The sequence below is a fragment of the Drosophila erecta genome, unplaced genomic scaffold (assembly GCF_003286155.1).
Source record: "Drosophila erecta strain 14021-0224.00,06,07 unplaced genomic scaffold, DereRS2 tig00000055-arrow-pilon, whole genome shotgun sequence".
NCBI classification, from domain to species: Eukaryota; Metazoa; Arthropoda; class Insecta; order Diptera; family Drosophilidae; genus Drosophila; species Drosophila erecta.
Window position 1 is genome coordinate 7,922,397 of NW_020825200.1, and position 17,604 is coordinate 7,940,000.

The 17,604-nt window shown below is 38.4% G+C and overlaps 5 protein-coding genes across 5 annotated transcripts in view; 3 read left to right on the forward strand and 2 right to left on the reverse strand.

Annotated features, from left to right (window-relative positions):
- Positions 1-576: 576 nt before the first annotated feature.
- LOC6540734 overlaps positions 577-17,604 on the forward strand; it is a 47,154-nt gene continuing 30,126 nt past the window's right edge. Inside the window, exon 1 of the mRNA XM_001968981.3 lies at positions 577-1,387. The gene's annotated coding sequence lies outside the window, so the exon portion shown is untranslated. The remainder of the gene's footprint in view (positions 1,388-17,604) is intronic.
- On the reverse strand, positions 3,076-3,739 carry LOC26526204 (keratin-associated protein 5-2). The gene has a single exon (XM_015159985.2). It carries the CDS (start codon positions 3,546-3,548, stop codon positions 3,156-3,158), a length of 393 nt encoding a protein of 130 aa, XP_015015471.1. The 5' UTR covers positions 3,549-3,739; the 3' UTR covers positions 3,076-3,155.
- On the forward strand, positions 4,516-4,831 carry LOC26526039. The gene has a single exon (XM_015159950.2). It carries the CDS (start codon positions 4,660-4,662, stop codon positions 4,819-4,821), a length of 162 nt encoding a protein of 53 aa, XP_015015436.1. The 5' UTR covers positions 4,516-4,659; the 3' UTR covers positions 4,822-4,831.
- On the forward strand, positions 4,938-5,405 carry LOC6540934. Its single transcript, XM_015159879.2, has 2 exons — positions 4,938-4,981; positions 5,041-5,405. The coding sequence occupies exon 2, from the start codon at positions 5,063-5,065 to the stop codon at positions 5,300-5,302; it is 240 nt and encodes a 79-aa protein (XP_015015365.1). The 5' UTR covers positions 4,938-4,981; positions 5,041-5,062; the 3' UTR covers positions 5,303-5,405.
- Positions 5,884-6,417, reverse strand: LOC6541977 (male-specific sperm protein Mst84Dc). The gene is made up of 2 exons (XM_001968980.3): positions 6,275-6,417; positions 5,884-6,224 (listed from the first exon to the last, which is right to left on the reverse strand). Exon 2 carries the CDS (start codon positions 6,208-6,210, stop codon positions 6,022-6,024), a length of 189 nt encoding a protein of 62 aa, XP_001969016.1. The 5' UTR covers positions 6,211-6,224; positions 6,275-6,417; the 3' UTR covers positions 5,884-6,021.

The window sequence follows — 17,604 nt, forward strand, 5'->3', positions numbered from 1 at the left end:
GTCGCTGTCTCCCAAGGTTCTGGCATCAGATTCCCCTTCTCCTGGATGCCACAGTCAGTAACTTTTAATCACGATTTACTTAAATTTTGTGGAGAAAGGTCCCACTTAGAATATTATTATGGTTATTAAATGCCTAATCCTACGTGCTTAAGACCGTTTATGTGTAGTATGCATGCGCATCTTTGTAAGACCTAAGTTTAAAGATAGGGTAACAAAATACTAGTTATTATAATAATTAAAGAGGGTTTCCTGTTTACTGCGAATAGCATGCCCCATTTGCATTTCGCAGTCTGTTAAGTCATCTGTTAAAAAATCCCCATGAACCCATGTTAGGAAGCAGCCCACATTTCGAACTTGAAAGCTTTCCATCCGCGAAACACAAGCGGATTCTCTCTCTCTTAGCTAGCCGCTTTCTCCCGCGCTCTCTGAAATTTCCCTGGCTTCGACTCGTGTTTCGTCAAGTGCCGAGTGCTCTTTAGTCTGCACTCTCGCTGGCAGGACCCGAGTGGAGCCGAATTCCTTCGCTTTCAGCTTCTGCTTAACAGCATCGGCATCGGGTCCGCCAGCAGCAGCTGCTGTTGTTGGTATTCCGGCGAGGGCCGACAGCTTCCTGCCGCTGATGCTTCAGTTACGTTGATAATGTCAAATCGTTTGGTTCGCTCTGCTGTCGCCACCGCGCACGAGTACAACCACAACAACACTGCCAACGACGAGGGCCAGCGAGCCAATAAATTTTAATAAAATCCCCATCACAACAAAGAATAAACAACAGCTCGACCGGACAACACGAAAAATTCGTATAACAAAAATAGCGAAGGAATGTGCAGTTCGGTGGGACTGAGACAGGCAAATGCCGGCTAAAAAAGTGTCAGAATTCGTGAAAATTAATATTTCACCAGAGATTTGAGTGTTTCCAAAACAAACAAAATAAAAAAAAAAACAAACCCGAACACTGCAAACAGGACAAACTTTTTCGTTTCGCCAAACTTTTATTTCGTACACACTTTTTTGGTCCTACGCGATTTGCTCGCGAAAATTATGAAAAATATGTGAGAAATGTGCAAAATCCGCAAAATACTAAAGTAAGGGCAAAGAGCATAGGTCAAGCCCTATCCTCCAGTGCGGGATATATATTTTGTACGGCCCCAAAATCCCCTGACGTTGTGCTTTCAGCAAACCAACCACCCACCCACCCACCGCCCAGCTAGTGTCATGTGTATGTGCGGAAAGAAAGGCGGCCAAGTTGAGTGTGTGTGCGTCTGGGTGTGGGAAGTCGTGTAACGTGCTAAAATAAGTTAATTTATTGCCGGCACAACAACAATCACAACACACAAAGACAACAACTGCCGGCAGTCATAACATTTGTGTTGTTCACCAGTTACCCAAGGTGAGTTACTTTCAGTTGAACGTTCCGAGTGGGTGATGATGATATCTGTATCTGTGATTTTGCTCCTGCTCTTTATTGGGACTCTTAAATTATAATTTACGGTCGTGTAGGCTGTGGATTTTGCAAATCAGCAGTTTTTGCCTGCAGAAATGTTTCTGGGTAGTTCGATTACACCAAAATAAAATACTTATTAAAGATCTTTCGATGTTTGCTAATAACTAGAACTCATACAGGAATAAACCAAGAGGAGAGAAGACTCTATGGTGTTTTGCTCAGTTTACTTGAACCAAAAATATAAGAACTAATCTTATTTAATGAAATTTAACCGAATTGCTCATGCTGTAATAATCCGCATTAACCATAATTCGGTTTGCTTCGTAAGAACTAATTTTTCCTAGTAGTGGAATAGGTCACAATAACGAAGCGACTTGTGCAGTAAGTCACTTCACAATTTAGTGTTTGTAAAATTCAGGCAAAACTCTCTTAGAATTTTTGTAGTGGAAATTATAGTTCTGTGTCGCACTTCACCAACTCTGCAATCGCAATTTCCCATTGTGGAAAACAATGGGTGTGCTGGCATTAAAAATTCTGTTGACCCAGTACGTTGATATTTTCATTTGAACAATACATTTTAAAGTGAAAAAATTCTAGCCCAATTTCGAAGTTAACTTTTGGATAATAACCACGTGGTTGAAATATCAGAATACAAGACCTCTCAAATGTTTTCGGGAACATTATTCGCAGGATATGCCTCTGGCAACTCGATAAAGTGTTTTTCTGGCTACCGACAATGAAAATTATGCAGTTCATTTAACTTGCATAGGCGGAGATTCGTCTGAAGAAAGTGACGGAATGGCCAATTGTAAGTGAAAACGAAAATGTCAAATGCTCACTGACTTCTTGGTTAATTTGTGTATATATTTGGTTCTGACCTACGCCATTGACAAAAGGCCATCAGATAGAATTATAAACAAAATTTTGCTGGCACTCAAAAGTCACGGTTTTTAAATATTGCGTTTAAATATACTAGGAATAAAGTACTTACAATTTTTTAAATCGTATTTCCGTTGAATCGTGGTCTCTGGATAATGGCTGTAATACTAAGAATTGGCAATTTTAATTAGACAGTACATTTGTGTGTTTGTTTTTATGTTTCCCAACCAGAACTACTGTGTTAGTTAGCGTACCAAATGAAATTGGCATTTAATTAAAATAGAAATTTATGGTTAGATGCGCGTCAATTTGTTTTTAACTGCGGCAGTTTTTAAACGAAAATATTTTGGTGGCCCGAACCATTGTCAAAAAGTTCGTTCAATTGACCTGTCTTCGCTATTGAAGCGTGGCTAAAAAATACAACCGAATAGCTGAACAAAAACTGTCAGATCCATGACCTACATAAGTACGTCGTGTAACCAAATAGATTGCAAGGTTTTCGAACGTATATTTTGTTTTTCCCCGCATTCGCTTCATATGCAAAACCAAAACAAGCAGCTTTCAGATTTTGACCATTTTTCCATTGTTTTGCTAGCCCCTCTCGAATGGAAACTTTTGCCTAGCCATTTCAATCCTTTTTTTGCGGGCTAGCTAACAAAAGTTCGAATGTTAAATGAATTTCATGGCGCAAACTTTGGCAACCCTGAATCTGGACCCCGGTCATTTGTTAGGCTGTCAAAAAGGCAAAAAAAAAGTCTGTCTGACACGTGAATTTATTGCATTCAAAAATATGAAAAGTTCCATAGAAAGTGCAACAACAGGGTACTACAGGGTACTAGTACAGCGGGCCAAAGCAGCCCCACTCCCAGCAATTTTTGCATTTGTTCGGCACAAAATAGAAGGGCGGCGCACAGCCGCCGCTGCAACATCCGCAGTTGCAGGTGCACTTCATGCAGGGCAGCAAGGGACCCACGGGACCGCAGGTCAGGCGGTACGAGACCACGGCACAGGGCGGTGGGCCACAGGATCCGCCGCAGGATCCCCCACATGATCCACCACAGCATGCGCCGCAGGATCCGCCGCAGCACCCTCCTGAGCCGCAGCAGCCAGCCCTGCAACAGGAACCACCTCCGCAGCAGGAGCCGCAGCAGCCACCTCCGCCGCAGGGCTTACAACCAGACCCACAGGATCCAAACTGCGGTCGGCATCGCGGTGCAGCGCAACTCATTCCAGAAATCACTTAGTCCTTTGCAACCTGTTGCTATGTACTTGCCGCTAAAAAAAATGCTAAATACTCCGGGGCAGTGATGTACAGTCAGCTCAAAGCTCCAGGCGCCTATTTAGCACCTTTTTTGTCCGCCAATAGTCGCAAGTTCGCTGGCAAAATTTTATAGTTACTGTCGACGAAAAACTCTTGCAGTTTCCTCAAGTATTTCCTAAAAAAGTGACACGTAAGGCAAGGATACATGTGCTGGAAATCATTTTAAATTGGAACCATGCTTATAAACCTTTTTTGGAAAGTTTCCTTCCACATATTCCTTCTATCGGCCCATTTTATCCAGCAAACATAACAATTACAATTACATTTCAATTATACAGTCCGGTTTGCGGTACCATTTAAAACGCATACATGTCGGCTAGGAACATCCAACCAGAACCACCACGCTTCGGCGAACCCATGTCCCCTCAGTTACATTTGCACAGTTAACCATGCGTGGATTGTCTCCTAGATCCTCACATGCAGACCCGCTGGTCCGTCGGGACATATTGTAATTGATTGCCTCCGCCTGGCTGAATGGGAGGTGGATTGAAGTGTCGTGGGCTCCGGCTAAAAGTTTCATCGCAGTTCGTTATTCGGCGGATAGAAATTTGCAGGGCCAACGGAGCGCGTGTTGTAGAAATAATGGAATTATGAAGTTATTAACAGAAAGCATACTACGAAATGGTTGGATCTCAGAGAATACCAATACAAAGTAATGCAATTTAAATACTCCTATGCGGTGCCATAATATTCAGAGCCCTGCTTAAGGTTCCCGAAATTCAGTGCCATTGCTTTTCACTAGAGCATCAGTGTGCTTTCCACTCTCTGGCTCCGATTTAGCCAGCTTTTATTTAAGGCCAGATATCCACGCTGCCCCGAGGGCGGCGTCGACGAAATTGTCAATAGCTGTCAGAGCGAAAAATCGCCTTTGGTCCCTGGAAAACCCATTCCACTTCAGTTCCTTTTCCACTTCGGCACCAAACACTCGATTTTGTGTCTGCTCCAGGGCCAATAACTATTCACCCCAAACAAAAAGAGTTAAAAGGCACACGTTTCCGAAAACCTAAACCAAGTCAAGATGTGTGGTGGCTGGGCCTGTGCCTCCTACAACCTTGCCTGCTGCAATCCCCGCCTGTCGACACTGCGATTCTCCGGCCGCTGTTTCCAACCCACGGCCTGCGGTCCATGTGATGACTGCTCCATTTACGGCGGTTGCTGCGGTGGCTGCTGCGGGTGCTAGGTGAGCTCTGACCTGGAGTGGCCACAGAGCCGGGTGGAGAGTCCTGGGTTTCACTTTCTCGAAGTAGGCCTGGGAAACTGCTGACTGTCAGCCATGAAACAAACACCATTCAGTCCACGTCCAGTCATTGTCGGAACAACAACCTTACGCTTTCACCGGGGTAAGTTTCGTTTTATGTTATTATAAAATTTTATTTAAATCATACCCGTTTCCATATAGTTGCTACATCCGCTTCCTAACCATGTGCGGTGGCTGGGCTTGTGCCTCCTACGACCTGGCCTGCAATAATCCTCCCTTGTCCACAGTGCGTTTCACCGGCCGGGACTTTATACCCACGCCCTGCGGTCCTTGCGACAAGTGTTATGTTCTTGATACTAGCCGCAAGAAGAACACCAACAACTGCTATGTTCCGCACATCCTGTCCCCACTGGATGCCCAGCTTTGCACACTGGAAAGTAGTCAGCAAAAAAAGGAAGAGTAGTAAGCGCCAGGAGGACTGCGGTCTATCTACTGAAATTATATGTGTTGATCTTCTTGTACCGCCTATTCCTGTAGGAAACCAATAAAAGATCGAGGGACTTTAATTGTGCGTTTTGTCGAAATTTGCCGTCATGCAACAGGACTTGCATGATATGCCTAAAAACACTTACATTACACGGTACCCGTATGAACATCATGATCTTCTGATAGTCGGGGAACTCGACTCTAGCATTCTATCTTGTTTTCCCAATAAAAATAGAGGGACTTTAATTGTGCGTTTTGTCGAAATTTGCCGTCATGCAACAGGACTTGCGATATGCCTCAAAACACTTACATTACACGGTACCCGTTGATCGCCATGAAAAGCTGAGTCAGGCCGTCCGTGTGAACATCAAGATCTTCTGAGTAACGGGTATCTGATAGTCGGGGAACTCGACTCTAGCAATTTATTCATCTTGACAGTATTTTAGTTTCAGAAAAAGGGTAGAAATTTTCCCAAGAATTCTGTAAAGTTGGCTTAATTCTACTATAGTGTTCTATCAATATGAAATTTCCCCTACCATAGTAAATAAAACGAATTGCTCTTTGAAATACATTAATTTAGTGAAAAGCTCGAACCATTGTGTAAGAGCAAACGCGGTTCAAACCAAAAGCACAAGAAAATTGCACGTCTGTTTGCTGAGGTCCTTCCGGACCTTATGCTCAGATTCCCAGAGATTCTCAGTAAAAAGGCCCAAAGCAACCCCATTCGCCGGCGCAACAGCACCTGTTAGGAGGACATGTCCAGGGACCACAGGGAGGATTGGGTCCACAGCAGCAGTTGTTGTAGTTCATGGCTGGCAGAGCGGGTCCGACGGGGCCATAGGCCAGGGCATAGGATACCGATCCACAGGCTCCTTGGCAACACATCTTCGGGAGGTTAGCTAAAGGAGATATGCCATAGAAAATATCTCAGGGAAATAGGACAACTCACAGTTTGTATTCGGCTAGAGAAGTGGTTGAGAACAGATTTCCAAAACTGATTAAACACGAAATTTTCTTGTACTTTTGGTTTATGTACTGGTGAAAGCGTACGAGCTGTTTACAAGACAAGTGTATAGACTGGAATGTGCTGAGCTAAGAAATACGAGCACAGGCCCAGGGAAATTCTTTCCGAGGCCAGCTTGATGTGGAAAAATTTAAAAGCAGCTAGAAAGGCAGAAAGAAAATCAAAGTGGGCTAGAGAAACTGCCTTTAAAATCGATCAAAGTCAAGTTGTTGATGCTGCTCTCCTCCTGGCTGAGCTCACAAATTTCACACATCAATGATTTAACATCGAAGCGACAAATACAAAAAAATTGAATTTCTCTAACGACAAAACAGCAGCGCAACAGATTCGCCCCTCCGGCAAAAATAAGAAATCATTGAAACATGTCTACAAAAAAAGCGACGACTCTGCGCAGAATAACACCAGTATGAGATGGGTTGGAGGATGCCGAAAGGATTCTTTACAGGACTCGCTCTAAACTGGGGCAACGGCAATGTCGAGGCAGACATGAAAGTCTATTAGACTCAACGAAGCAACCTTAACGCCATTTTCCAGCTTCCTTCGGTTTTCGGGGGGTTAATGTTAGGGCATGTGTGTGCGGGACAGGATATAGGATATACAGGACCTCGTGTGCGACTGCGGGCGTTGTGATTCACAAAAGCTGACAAGCTCATCGATCCCTGAACATTAGCTAAACATAAATTACGCAGATGACTGCACAACAATTGAGGCGTTTATTATAATGTGTGTTCACACTTGAGGCTTTCAAAAGATGCAGTCACAGCACATGCATGCATATCCATATATAAGTAAGGGATGTATCAGAAGATGGAAGTGGTAACTTATTTAAAACATATTTGAATTGTTCAAATGGCAGTGAGTCTTGTTATGCCATTGTTTTAGTTAGTTGTTTTGGTTGTGATCAGCATGTACATCAATATGTCAATAGCCACGTTTAGTGACATCAATTTTTGATTTTATATTGTAAGCTAAAGTTTAAAGCCGATTAAGATGATTAAATAGGAAAATAAAACCTAATTTTGTGTTTTCAACGCTTCAACGCTGCATTTTAAAAGAACTTAATATTAACACTGACAATGAATCCTTCGCTATTTGGCATTCTATTTGTGCACATAATTTATTCATCTAACTTGTTTAAAAAGCAATTTACATCGATTTACCTCCGACAGACCGCTGTTGGGAAAAAGAAAAACCACAGACCCCCAGACAGTTAAGAACTATTGCGAAACTCATTTCTAACAAACCAAAAAAGGGAACCCAGCTTCAAGACTGCAATTGAAGGCTCTCCACATTCCTTCGAACCGAAAAACAACACCCCACTTAAGATAATCTCATTGGTAGGATGCCAAAAACTTATCCCCCCGCACACACACACAGTGTATAAAAATGTCACCACAAAAAGGGAGAAACACCAGGGAAAAAGCAAAACAGCACGGTAAACAAGTGAGGCTTCAACTAAAAAAGGTATTTCCTTTTAAATCAAATACAAAAATTTCTGCAGGGATTCCAATGCCACTGCCTCTTTGCCGCCCTGCCTTTTTCTCTTATTTTCCTCTTTTTTTTTTTGCTTTTCCAAGTGGATACGATGGGCACTTCATTTCACTCCAAAAACATATTGAGCCGGGCCACTTGAGTGTGCGCCAAGAGATAAGCGCAATTATATGGCTTCCACTCCCGGAATCCGGACATAAATGGGAGACCGCAGGGGCCACAGGACATCGGGGCATTGGACATGGGACATTGTATAACCGAGCAGCGTAAACTGTATAAATTAGGTAAAAAAGAGAACTTAACGTTACTTATGTGACACGGCCTTCATTGAGACAAATGTGCGGTCTTTAAGTGCAACGCTATTTTCACTTTTTTCTTCGAGCACTTTAAATTTATTTGCGACAAGCACACGGCTATCGGGGCACAGATACTCGGCCGGAAATAAAAAGGTATACAAAAGATGTGAAATTCCTCCGAACTCTGGCATCTCACATTTTGTCCCTTGTCAAGTGCTCGTTATGGGCAATTTCTGCTCAAACTGCTTTCTGGGTGCTTTTGTTTTACTTTCTTGTTTTTTGCTGACCGCATGCTGAGTAGGGCTCTTTTATTTTGTGTGAGCCCCCATTTGAAGTGCCTTTGTGGCCGATCTCAAAAGAGGCAACTTGTCAAGCATCGGTTTTCGGGGAAGAGCTCATAAGTGACCATTGAAAAGTTTACACTACGAAGTTGTCAATATGTAGGAAATATTCTTGAGTGCAGCTTATTACAAGTTGCCCGAAGTTGTTTCCTTTTCGGAATTCCTGCTGCTTTGTGGATAACATGGTAATATTATTAGATTTTCAAGAGCGCAGCGTTCACTTCACTTTGCTTAGAAGCGTAATTTGCTTTACAGCATTCGACTGTTATTAAAACATAAGTGTGGACAACAAAAAATGATACAGCATAAGCAAACTTTTCAATAATTTGGCTCAGTTAAAAATCATAACTTGAATATATTTGGTATTTTTATCACATAGTCAACCATATTAGTCCATTCCTATTTGACTAACCGTATGAATAGTGGCAATGCTCATTTAAGGCAGTCTATAAAAGGCTTTAATAACTTTTTAAACAGGAAATTAATCCAATTCAACTCATTGATCCTAATCCCGGTGCAGTTCAGTGTCTTAGTCGTGGTGGGTCTTTTATAGAGCACTTCGAGGCATAAGTAGTCGCCGAAACTCTGGCGTTTCCTTAGTTCTTCGCTTCCATTCGAAGTACAAAATATTTTCGCTTATTTACCCAACGCCGCCTGGTTCCCGCCTGTCGTCTCCTTGGCACCGTTGTCGTCTGCAGGATACTCCTGCCGCCACTCCTTCGAGTGGCTGCCTTTTGGTAAGTCCTGGTTGGTCTGGGCACCGAGTATTTTCCTATTTTTTTTACTATATGCTATTTCTTTTCTAAGCGCTTTTGCCATGCGGCGTCAAACGTCGGGCGCCAATCCTCGTGTGCGTGGGTGCGTATGAGTGATTCTTTTTCTTTGCGCTCCATCCCCCGGCCGTTTCATTGGGTTTTTCTTCGCTTTTCGTTTGGTAAATGCTGCGAAACATAAAACATCAAATGTAAATTGAAAGTCGTTCGTGTGTGAAACTGAATGTGTCATCAGTTGAAGCGTTTATCATTTTTTTTACTGCTTTTCGTATTCGTTTTTAGCTTCTTCGACCCCTCTGCAGCAGTGGATTGGAAGGGGGAAGAAAAGATGAGGGTTTTCCTTAAAAGTTTAGATTTTATTTGCCGGCGTGTCAAGTTGCCTTTAAACGTTTTTCTGGATAAGTTGTTTGCCTGCTGAATTGTCTGCGCACTGCCTTGTAAAATCGTTCAGTTCCTTGTCAAAACTCGGCAAATGTGGCAGCGAAGGTATCAAATTTCCCATATAAATGTGAATGTAAATTTGAAAATATGAATGGCTAGGAATTATATGAGCACTCTCAATTGAATTGTGCAAGTTGTGTAGTGAATACTGCCTTGAATGAAGCTTGTCCACAAAACTGCTTCCGTTATCTTTGCCACTGCATTCACAAGCATTTGGTATAAATCTGCTCATAAACAGTTTAAATGTTTAAAAGGTGACCCCAATTCGGCATTATACGTTTTTAATTGCTGTGCGATTCAGATTTAATCGCCTGACTTTCCCATTTATATGCATGCAGTATCAAGAGAGAAAACTAATTTGGCAAAATGCACCCTCAGAGAAAAAGCATGAAAACAATGATGGCTCTTTTATTATTGAAATTTATTGTTCTTTTTTCGGTCCCCTGCTCATTTGCAAATTATTTGGAAATTGATTGAATGCTGAGAAGCCCGGAACATATTTAATTTTCAGCTCGAACTTTGCCATACCCCCTTGTTTTTTTGTATTTACCATGCAAATGTCAAGCTCAAATAAAACAATGGATGGGTAAATGGGCAAATGCTGGTGCAACAACGACAGCTGCCAACAAGAGCTGTGGTTGCCCTTAGTCAAGTTGTCGCTTTTTTGCTCCCTTTCGTTGCTACTCTGGTTGGTGGCACTAACTTCATGTCAATCCTTTTGTGGCTTTGCCGGTCGTTTAATTTGAATTTAAAATGTTATCCCGCCAAATGCAATAGACACAGCACAGTACAGCACAGCAGCCCAATTTACCCCATCGGTCTGCCACGCCTCTGCTCGGCACTCATTTTCCACTTATTTACAATTACCACATTTTATTATATCCCCCTGCCAGCCACACAGCCCCCCAGTCCCCCAGCCAGCCATCCAGCACTTAACCATTTTATTTATACCCCTGTTTATATTTGTCACACTTTTGTCTTTTGTTCCAGCCACCCACCCACTTCCAGTTCCCCACGGACCGTTTTTAACTGCATTTTTGTGTGTCTGTCAAATCCTGCCACCATCTCCATTCCCCAAAACACAAAAGACCCCCACGCCAGACCTTGCAGATTTCGATTGTATTTTTGTTTATTTTGTTGCAATTTTAATTACTTTAATGAAAGTTTTAATTGCGAAATTGCAAAAACGCAGCGCGCGGCAGAGACAGCCAGTGCAGAGCGGCACACAAAGGGGGAGCTGAGTTGGCCAAGAAGGGGCTGTAATGAGTTTTTGCGGTCTAAGAAAGGTTGGCAGCTGCACGGCAGCGATGACGTGAGCACCGCCAGTCAGGTGAGCTTCTATGCCAGGTGTAATTTCGCGGGAAAGGGTCTCTGATGGTTGCCGAACAATGGAAGGTGTGCTCGATTGACCTATTTGGTATTCAGGAATCGCTTATAATTGGTAAGGATATTCCCTGCTCTTTTTAATACTCGCTGATATGATATCACTATTTTTTGTGGATAATTGAATTAAAATGAATATTTCAAATAATTCTTATAATGCGAGAAAAATTGGTATGACTTCAAAATTAAACGGGGAATATTTCTGATATGAAAAATCTCTGAAGCTTATTAAGCATTTAATATTATGATATCACTGCTTTTTGTAGATAATTGAATTAAAATGAATATTACAAATCATTCTTATAATGCGAGAAAAATTGGTATGACTTCAAAATAAAACGGGGAATATTTCTGATATGAAGAAATCTCTGAAGCTTATTAAACATTTAATATTATGCTTAGCATACGATTTATATAATAACTCAGCTTTGGTGATCAGTAGTCAACATTTTCCGATTCGCATAAGTACGTACGGCAACGGTAATCTGATGCTTCCATCAACTTTGATCTGCTTGTAATTGCAGTTGGTGGTTCCAAACGCATCCATTCGAACACAGCTAGGTTGCCATTTGCATACGCATCTTTATGCACATGCATGCTCCACTTGACCCACAAATCCAGGCAAGCAAATCGGCACAAAAATGTTTGTCATACTGGATCTCGCAACCAACTTCAATTCCGAACCCGAACCGAAGCTGAAATAAATTGTGCAAACATTTCGAAAGCCACAAGGTATCAGGCAAATGAAATAAGTGAGCCGTATCCCAGGAGGAGCAAGGATAAAAGGAAGTTAAAATGAAAATATAATGGAAATCAGCTTCAGCAGGGCCAATGAGCTGGAGCCGTTGAGTTTCAAAGAAAAGAAGTGTTTTTTGAAGCGTATTCGATTTTCATGTTTGTTTAGCTATGGGAGCAGAGATTACTTATGCTGAGATATAGGTAAAAAATAAGATGGAATAATATTTTAAAAAATATATATCAACACAAAAGCAGAGGTACAAAAGAATGCACCATGGCAGTATGTTCCTCTAAAAACAAAGTAAAGTTGTAGCCCAATTAAGACAAATATTATTTATTAAAGCAAGTCATTTTCAGCCAAAAACTCCTTTAAACAATTTCAGGCATTTTAAGCTTTTTACGCTTTATATGTTTAAGTTCTCCATTACTGTTACCGTAGCATCATTAAAAGCATTCGCTGTCGGTTGGGGCCCATAAAGTGCATTAATGCTTTGCATGCTGTGCCCAAACTGCAAAGTCCAAGCTTAAAAATATATGTACCCAATTATGTACGTGTGTATTCAGCAGAGGGCAAAGAAAAAGATACGTAAAATTGCATTTTTGGCAACAAGCTTTTAATTGCATTTTGTATGTGCTCATTACCTTAAATGCAGTGCCAGGGAAATCTCCATTCAGGGGGAGTCTACCCTGAGCTGCCTTTTCGAATGTTTCTGATTTGGTAGGATTTGGCAAACTTAGTCGGAAGCCAACAAAAAGTAAAGGAAATACCAAAAGCCTTAGCATGAAAATACCTTCAATAGGATAGTAGGTAGAGTAAAACTCGTTATATGCTTTCTTGATCCAGATCAATGTAGTCTTAGTGTTCGATTAAACAGATAAGACCGTTGCAGAGCGCTATAAAATAAAATAATCTTATTGCGCCATTTTTTAGGCTTTAAAGGGTATTAAAAAGGTCCTAAATTCATTCAAAGGGTAGGGCTGTATTTGTGTCACTTTTGTTTCAAAAGAGTGTGAAACTGGCAGAAGGGAAAAGGAAATGGCCAAAAGCGAAGCCCCTTTTGAAAAAAACATAAAAGAGAGAAGAAGTTTTTGCGACATAAACAAGCAAATGGAATGGGGCGCTGTGAGTGTATGTAAATACCAATGGGCATGGGCATGTGAGTGTGTGAATTTTATTTAAATGAAAAATAATTAAACTGCGGATTGAAGTTTCCCTTAGTTCCTTTTTTTGGCAAAGAGGAAAGACAATTAGGAAATGCTCGCTTACACGAGGAAGGGGGAAAAGTAGGATTGTATAAAATGGGTTGGAATATAAATAAAATTCCACAGAAAGGAAAGTTTTGTACCCTCTTTTGGATTGATCTGATATAAACACATTACAACTCCAAAGAGGATGACAAACAGGAGGATATCAGTACTACTAATCTACCTTTGGAAGTCCACGACATGCGTTGTGTAATTAGAGAAGAATAGTCTAATTATAAGAAGCTTTTCCCAATTATATCTTATATAGTCAACACGAGTATTTAAGCAATTTAACGAAGATTTGTAGTTTGCCAGCTTGCTTGCTTCATTTTTTTTCCTTATATTTTTCTGTGGATTAAGTTTTTGTCCCCGGTCTTAATGATATTATTTTTTCATTTACCCAGTGCAACACCCCCACGGATTAGTGTTCAAATGAAATCGATTTGGGAGTGTGTGTTTGCACTGCATCCGTGTTTGAGGCGATTTTTAATTAAAGTACTGCAGTTAATTGCATTAATCACTGTATTTGTCGAGAGTGTTGGGGCGTGCACATGGTGCTGAATACCATCAAATGGAACTGGTCCGAAACACTTAATGAATTATTCAACTGAAATTTGCTGAATTATTTAATGTGCAATCAAAAAGCAATAAAGTTTAGCAGAGCTTTTGTTTTGGAATTTAAATGGCTGTTATTTAATATTAATGTTTAATTATGATCCTAAATGGCTTCAATGCACTTATTATTCATTTCGAAACCGACAACTCTTCAAATACTGAAAAATAAATATAAAAAATAATTAAAACAAGATAGAATGTATGAGTCGAGTTCCCCGACTATAGGATACCCGTTACTTTGCTAGTAGAAGTTAGAGAAATTTTCTGGAATATCGGTTGAATTTGGGAAAAAAAAATAATAAATGAAAATGAAATAAAAAAATAATCATCAAAAAAATTACAAAAAAAATGAATTTCTAAATTTGAATGCATTTCTTTAGAGAATTGCGCCGGAATTATTTAGATATATTATATGCCACTTCAAAATCTTATTAGAATAAGTTGAGTTATGGAGTATATAACTTCTGCCTTGGGACTTTTTTTAATTTATTGAATTTCTACATCATCACATTAAAAAATTACAAAAAATTAAAAAAGGCAGACTTTTAGAGAATTGTTCCAGAAACATTTAGAGATATGCCACTTCAGAATCCGATTAAGATAAGTTGAGTTATGGAGTTTAGAACTTCGGATATGGAACATTTCTTAGTTTCTTTGAATTTCTACAACATTATACATCAGAAAAATTGGAAAAAAATTCAATAAAAATAAATTTCTAAATTTGAATGCAGTTTTTTAGAGAATTGCCCAAGAAACATTTAGAGGTATGCCACTTCAAAATCCGATTAAGATAAGTTGAGTTATGGAGTTTAGAACTTCGGATATGGGACATTTCTTAGTTTCTTTGAATTTCTACAACATTATACATCAGAAAAATTGGAAAAAAATTCAATAAAAATAAATTTCTAAATTTGAATGCAGTTTTTTAGATAATTGCGCCAGAAACATTTAGAGGTATGCCACTTCAAAATCCGATGAAGATAAGTTGAGTTATGGAGTTTAGAACTTCGGATATGGGACATTTCTTAGTTTCTTTGAATTTCTACAACATTATACATCAGAAAAATTGGAAAAAAATTCAATAAAAATAAATTTCTAAATTTGAATGCAGTTTTTTAGAGAATTGCGCCAGAAACATTTAGAGGTATGCCACTTTAAAATCCGATTAAGATAAGTTGAGTTATGGAGTTTAGAACTTCGGATATGGGACATTTCTTAGTTTCTTTGAATTTCTACAACATTATACATAAGAAAAATTGGAAAAAAATTCAATAAAAATAAATTTCTAAATTTGAATGCAGTTTTTTAGAGAATTGCGCCAGAAACATTTAGAGGTATGCCACTTCAAAATCCGATTAAGATAAGTTGAGTTATGGAGTTTAGAACTTCGGATATGGGACATTTCTTAGTTTCTTTGAATTTCTACAACATTATACATCAGAAAAATTGGAAAAAAATGCAATAAAAATAAATTTCTAAATTTGAATGCAGTTTTTTAGAGAATTGCCCAAGAAACATTTAGAGGTATGCCACTTCAAAATCCGATTAAGATAAGTTGAGTTATGGAGTTTAGAACTTCGGATATGGGACATTTCTTAGTTTCTTTGAATTTCTACAACATTATACATCAGAAAAATTGGAAAAAAATTCAATAAAAATAAATTTCTAAATTTGAATGCAGTTTTTTAGAGAATTGCGCCAGAAACATTTAGAGGTATGCCACTTCAAAATCCGATTAAGATAAGTTGAGTTATGGAGTTTAGAACTTCGGATATGGGACATTTCTTAGTTTCTTTGAATTTCTACAACATTATACATCAGAAAAATTGGAAAAAAATTCAATAAAAATAAATTTCTAAATTTGAATGCAGTTTTTTAGAGAATTGCCCAAGAAACATTTAGAGGTATGCCACTTCAAAATCCGATTAAGATAAGTTGAGTTATGGAGTTTAGAACTTCGGATATGGGACATTTCTTAGTTTCTTTGAATTTCTACAACATTATACATCAGAAAAATTGGAAAAAAATTCAATAAAAATAAATTTCTAAATTTGAATGCAGTTTTTTAGAGAATTGCGCCAGAAACATTTAGAGGTATGCCACTTCAAAATCCGATTAAGATGAGTTGAGTTATGGAGTTTAGAACTTCGGATATGGGACATTTCTTAGTTTTTTTGAATTTCTACAACATTATACATCAGAAAAATTGGAAAAAAATTCAATAAAAATAAATTTCTAAATTTGAATGCAGTTTTTTAGAGAATTGCCCAAGAAACATTTAGAGGTATGCCACTTCAAAATCCGATTAAGATAAGTTGAGTTATGGAGTTTAGAACTTCGGATATGGGACATTTCTTAGTTTCTTTGAATTTCTACAACATTATACATCAGAAAAATTGGAAAAAAATTCAATAAAAATAAATTTCTAAATTTGAATGCAGTTTTTTAGATAATTGCGCCAGAAACATTTAGAGGTATGCCACTTCAAAATCCGATGAAGATAAGTTGAGTTATGGAGTTTAGAACTTCGGATATGGGACATTTCTTAGTTTCTTTGAATTTCTACAACATTATACATCAGAAAAATTGGAAAAAAATTCAATAAAAATAAATTTCTAAATTTGAATGCAGTTTTTTAGAGAATTGCGCCAGAAACATTTAGAGGTATGCCACTTTAAAATCCGATTAAGATAAGTTGAGTTATGGAGTTTAGAACTTCGGATATGGGACATTTCTTAGTTTCTTTGAATTTCTACAACATTATACATAAGAAAAATTGGAAAAAAATTCAATAAAAATAAATTTCTAAATTTGAATGCAGTTTTTTAGAGAATTGCGCCAGAAACATTTAGAGGTATGCCACTTCAAAATCCGATTAAGATAAGTTGAGTTATGGAGTTTAGAACTTCGGATATGGGACATTTCTTAGTTTCTTTGAATTTCTACAACATTATACATCAGAAAAATTGCAAAAAAATGCAATAAAAATAAATTTCTAAATTTGAATGCAGTTTTTTAGAGAATTGCGCCAGAAACATTTAGAGGTATGCCACTTCAAAATCCGATTAAGATGAGTTGAGTTATGGAGTTTAGAACTTCGGATATGGGACATTTCTTAGTTTCTTTGAATTTCTACAACATTATACATCAGAAAAATTGGAAAAAAATTCAATAAAAATAAATTTCTAAATTTGAATGCAGTTTTTTAGAGAATTGCGCCAGAAACATTTAGAGGTATGCCACTTCAAAATCCGATTAAGATAAGTTGAGTTATGGAGTTTAGAACTTCGGATATGGGACATTTCTTAGTTTCTTTGAATTTCTACAACATTATACATCAGAAAAATTGGAAAAAAATTCAATAAAAATAAATTTCTAAATTTGAATGCAGTTTTTTAGAGAATTGCCCAAGAAACATTTAGAGGTATGCCACTTCAAAATCCGATTAAGATAAGTTGAGTTATGGAGTTTAGAACTTCGGATATGGGACATTTCTTAGTTTCTTTGAATTTCTACAACATTATACATCAGAAAAATTGGAAAAAAATTCAATAAAAAAAATTTCTAAATTTGAATGCAGTTTTTTAGAGAATTGCGCCAGAAACATTTAGAAGTATGCCACTTCAAAATCCGATTAAAATAAGTTGAGTTATGGAGTTTAGAACTTCGGATATGGGACATTTCTTAGTTTCTTTGAATTTCTACAACATTATACATCAGAAAAATTGGAAAAAAATTCAATAAAAATAAATTTCTAAATTTGAATGCAGTTTTTTAGATAATTGCGCAAGAAACATTTAGAGGTATGCCACTTCAAAATCCGATGAAGATAAGTTGAGTTATGGAGTTTAGAACTTCGGATATGGGACATTTCTTAGTTTCTTTGAATTTCTACAACATTATACATCAGAAAAATTGGAAAAAAATTCAAT

Coding starts and splice junctions, on each gene's coding strand:
- LOC26526204 (XM_015159985.2), bottom strand. CDS start 3,548: ATGAGTTGCGCTGCACCGCGATGCCGACCGCAGTTTGGATCCTGTGGG.
- LOC26526039 (XM_015159950.2), top strand. CDS start 4,660: ATGTGTGGTGGCTGGGCCTGTGCCTCCTACAACCTTGCCTGCTGCAAT.
- LOC6540934 (XM_015159879.2), top strand. CDS start 5,063: ATGTGCGGTGGCTGGGCTTGTGCCTCCTACGACCTGGCCTGCAATAAT.
- LOC6541977 (XM_001968980.3), bottom strand. CDS start 6,210: ATGTGTTGCCAAGGAGCCTGTGGATCGGTATCCTATGCCCTGGCCTAT.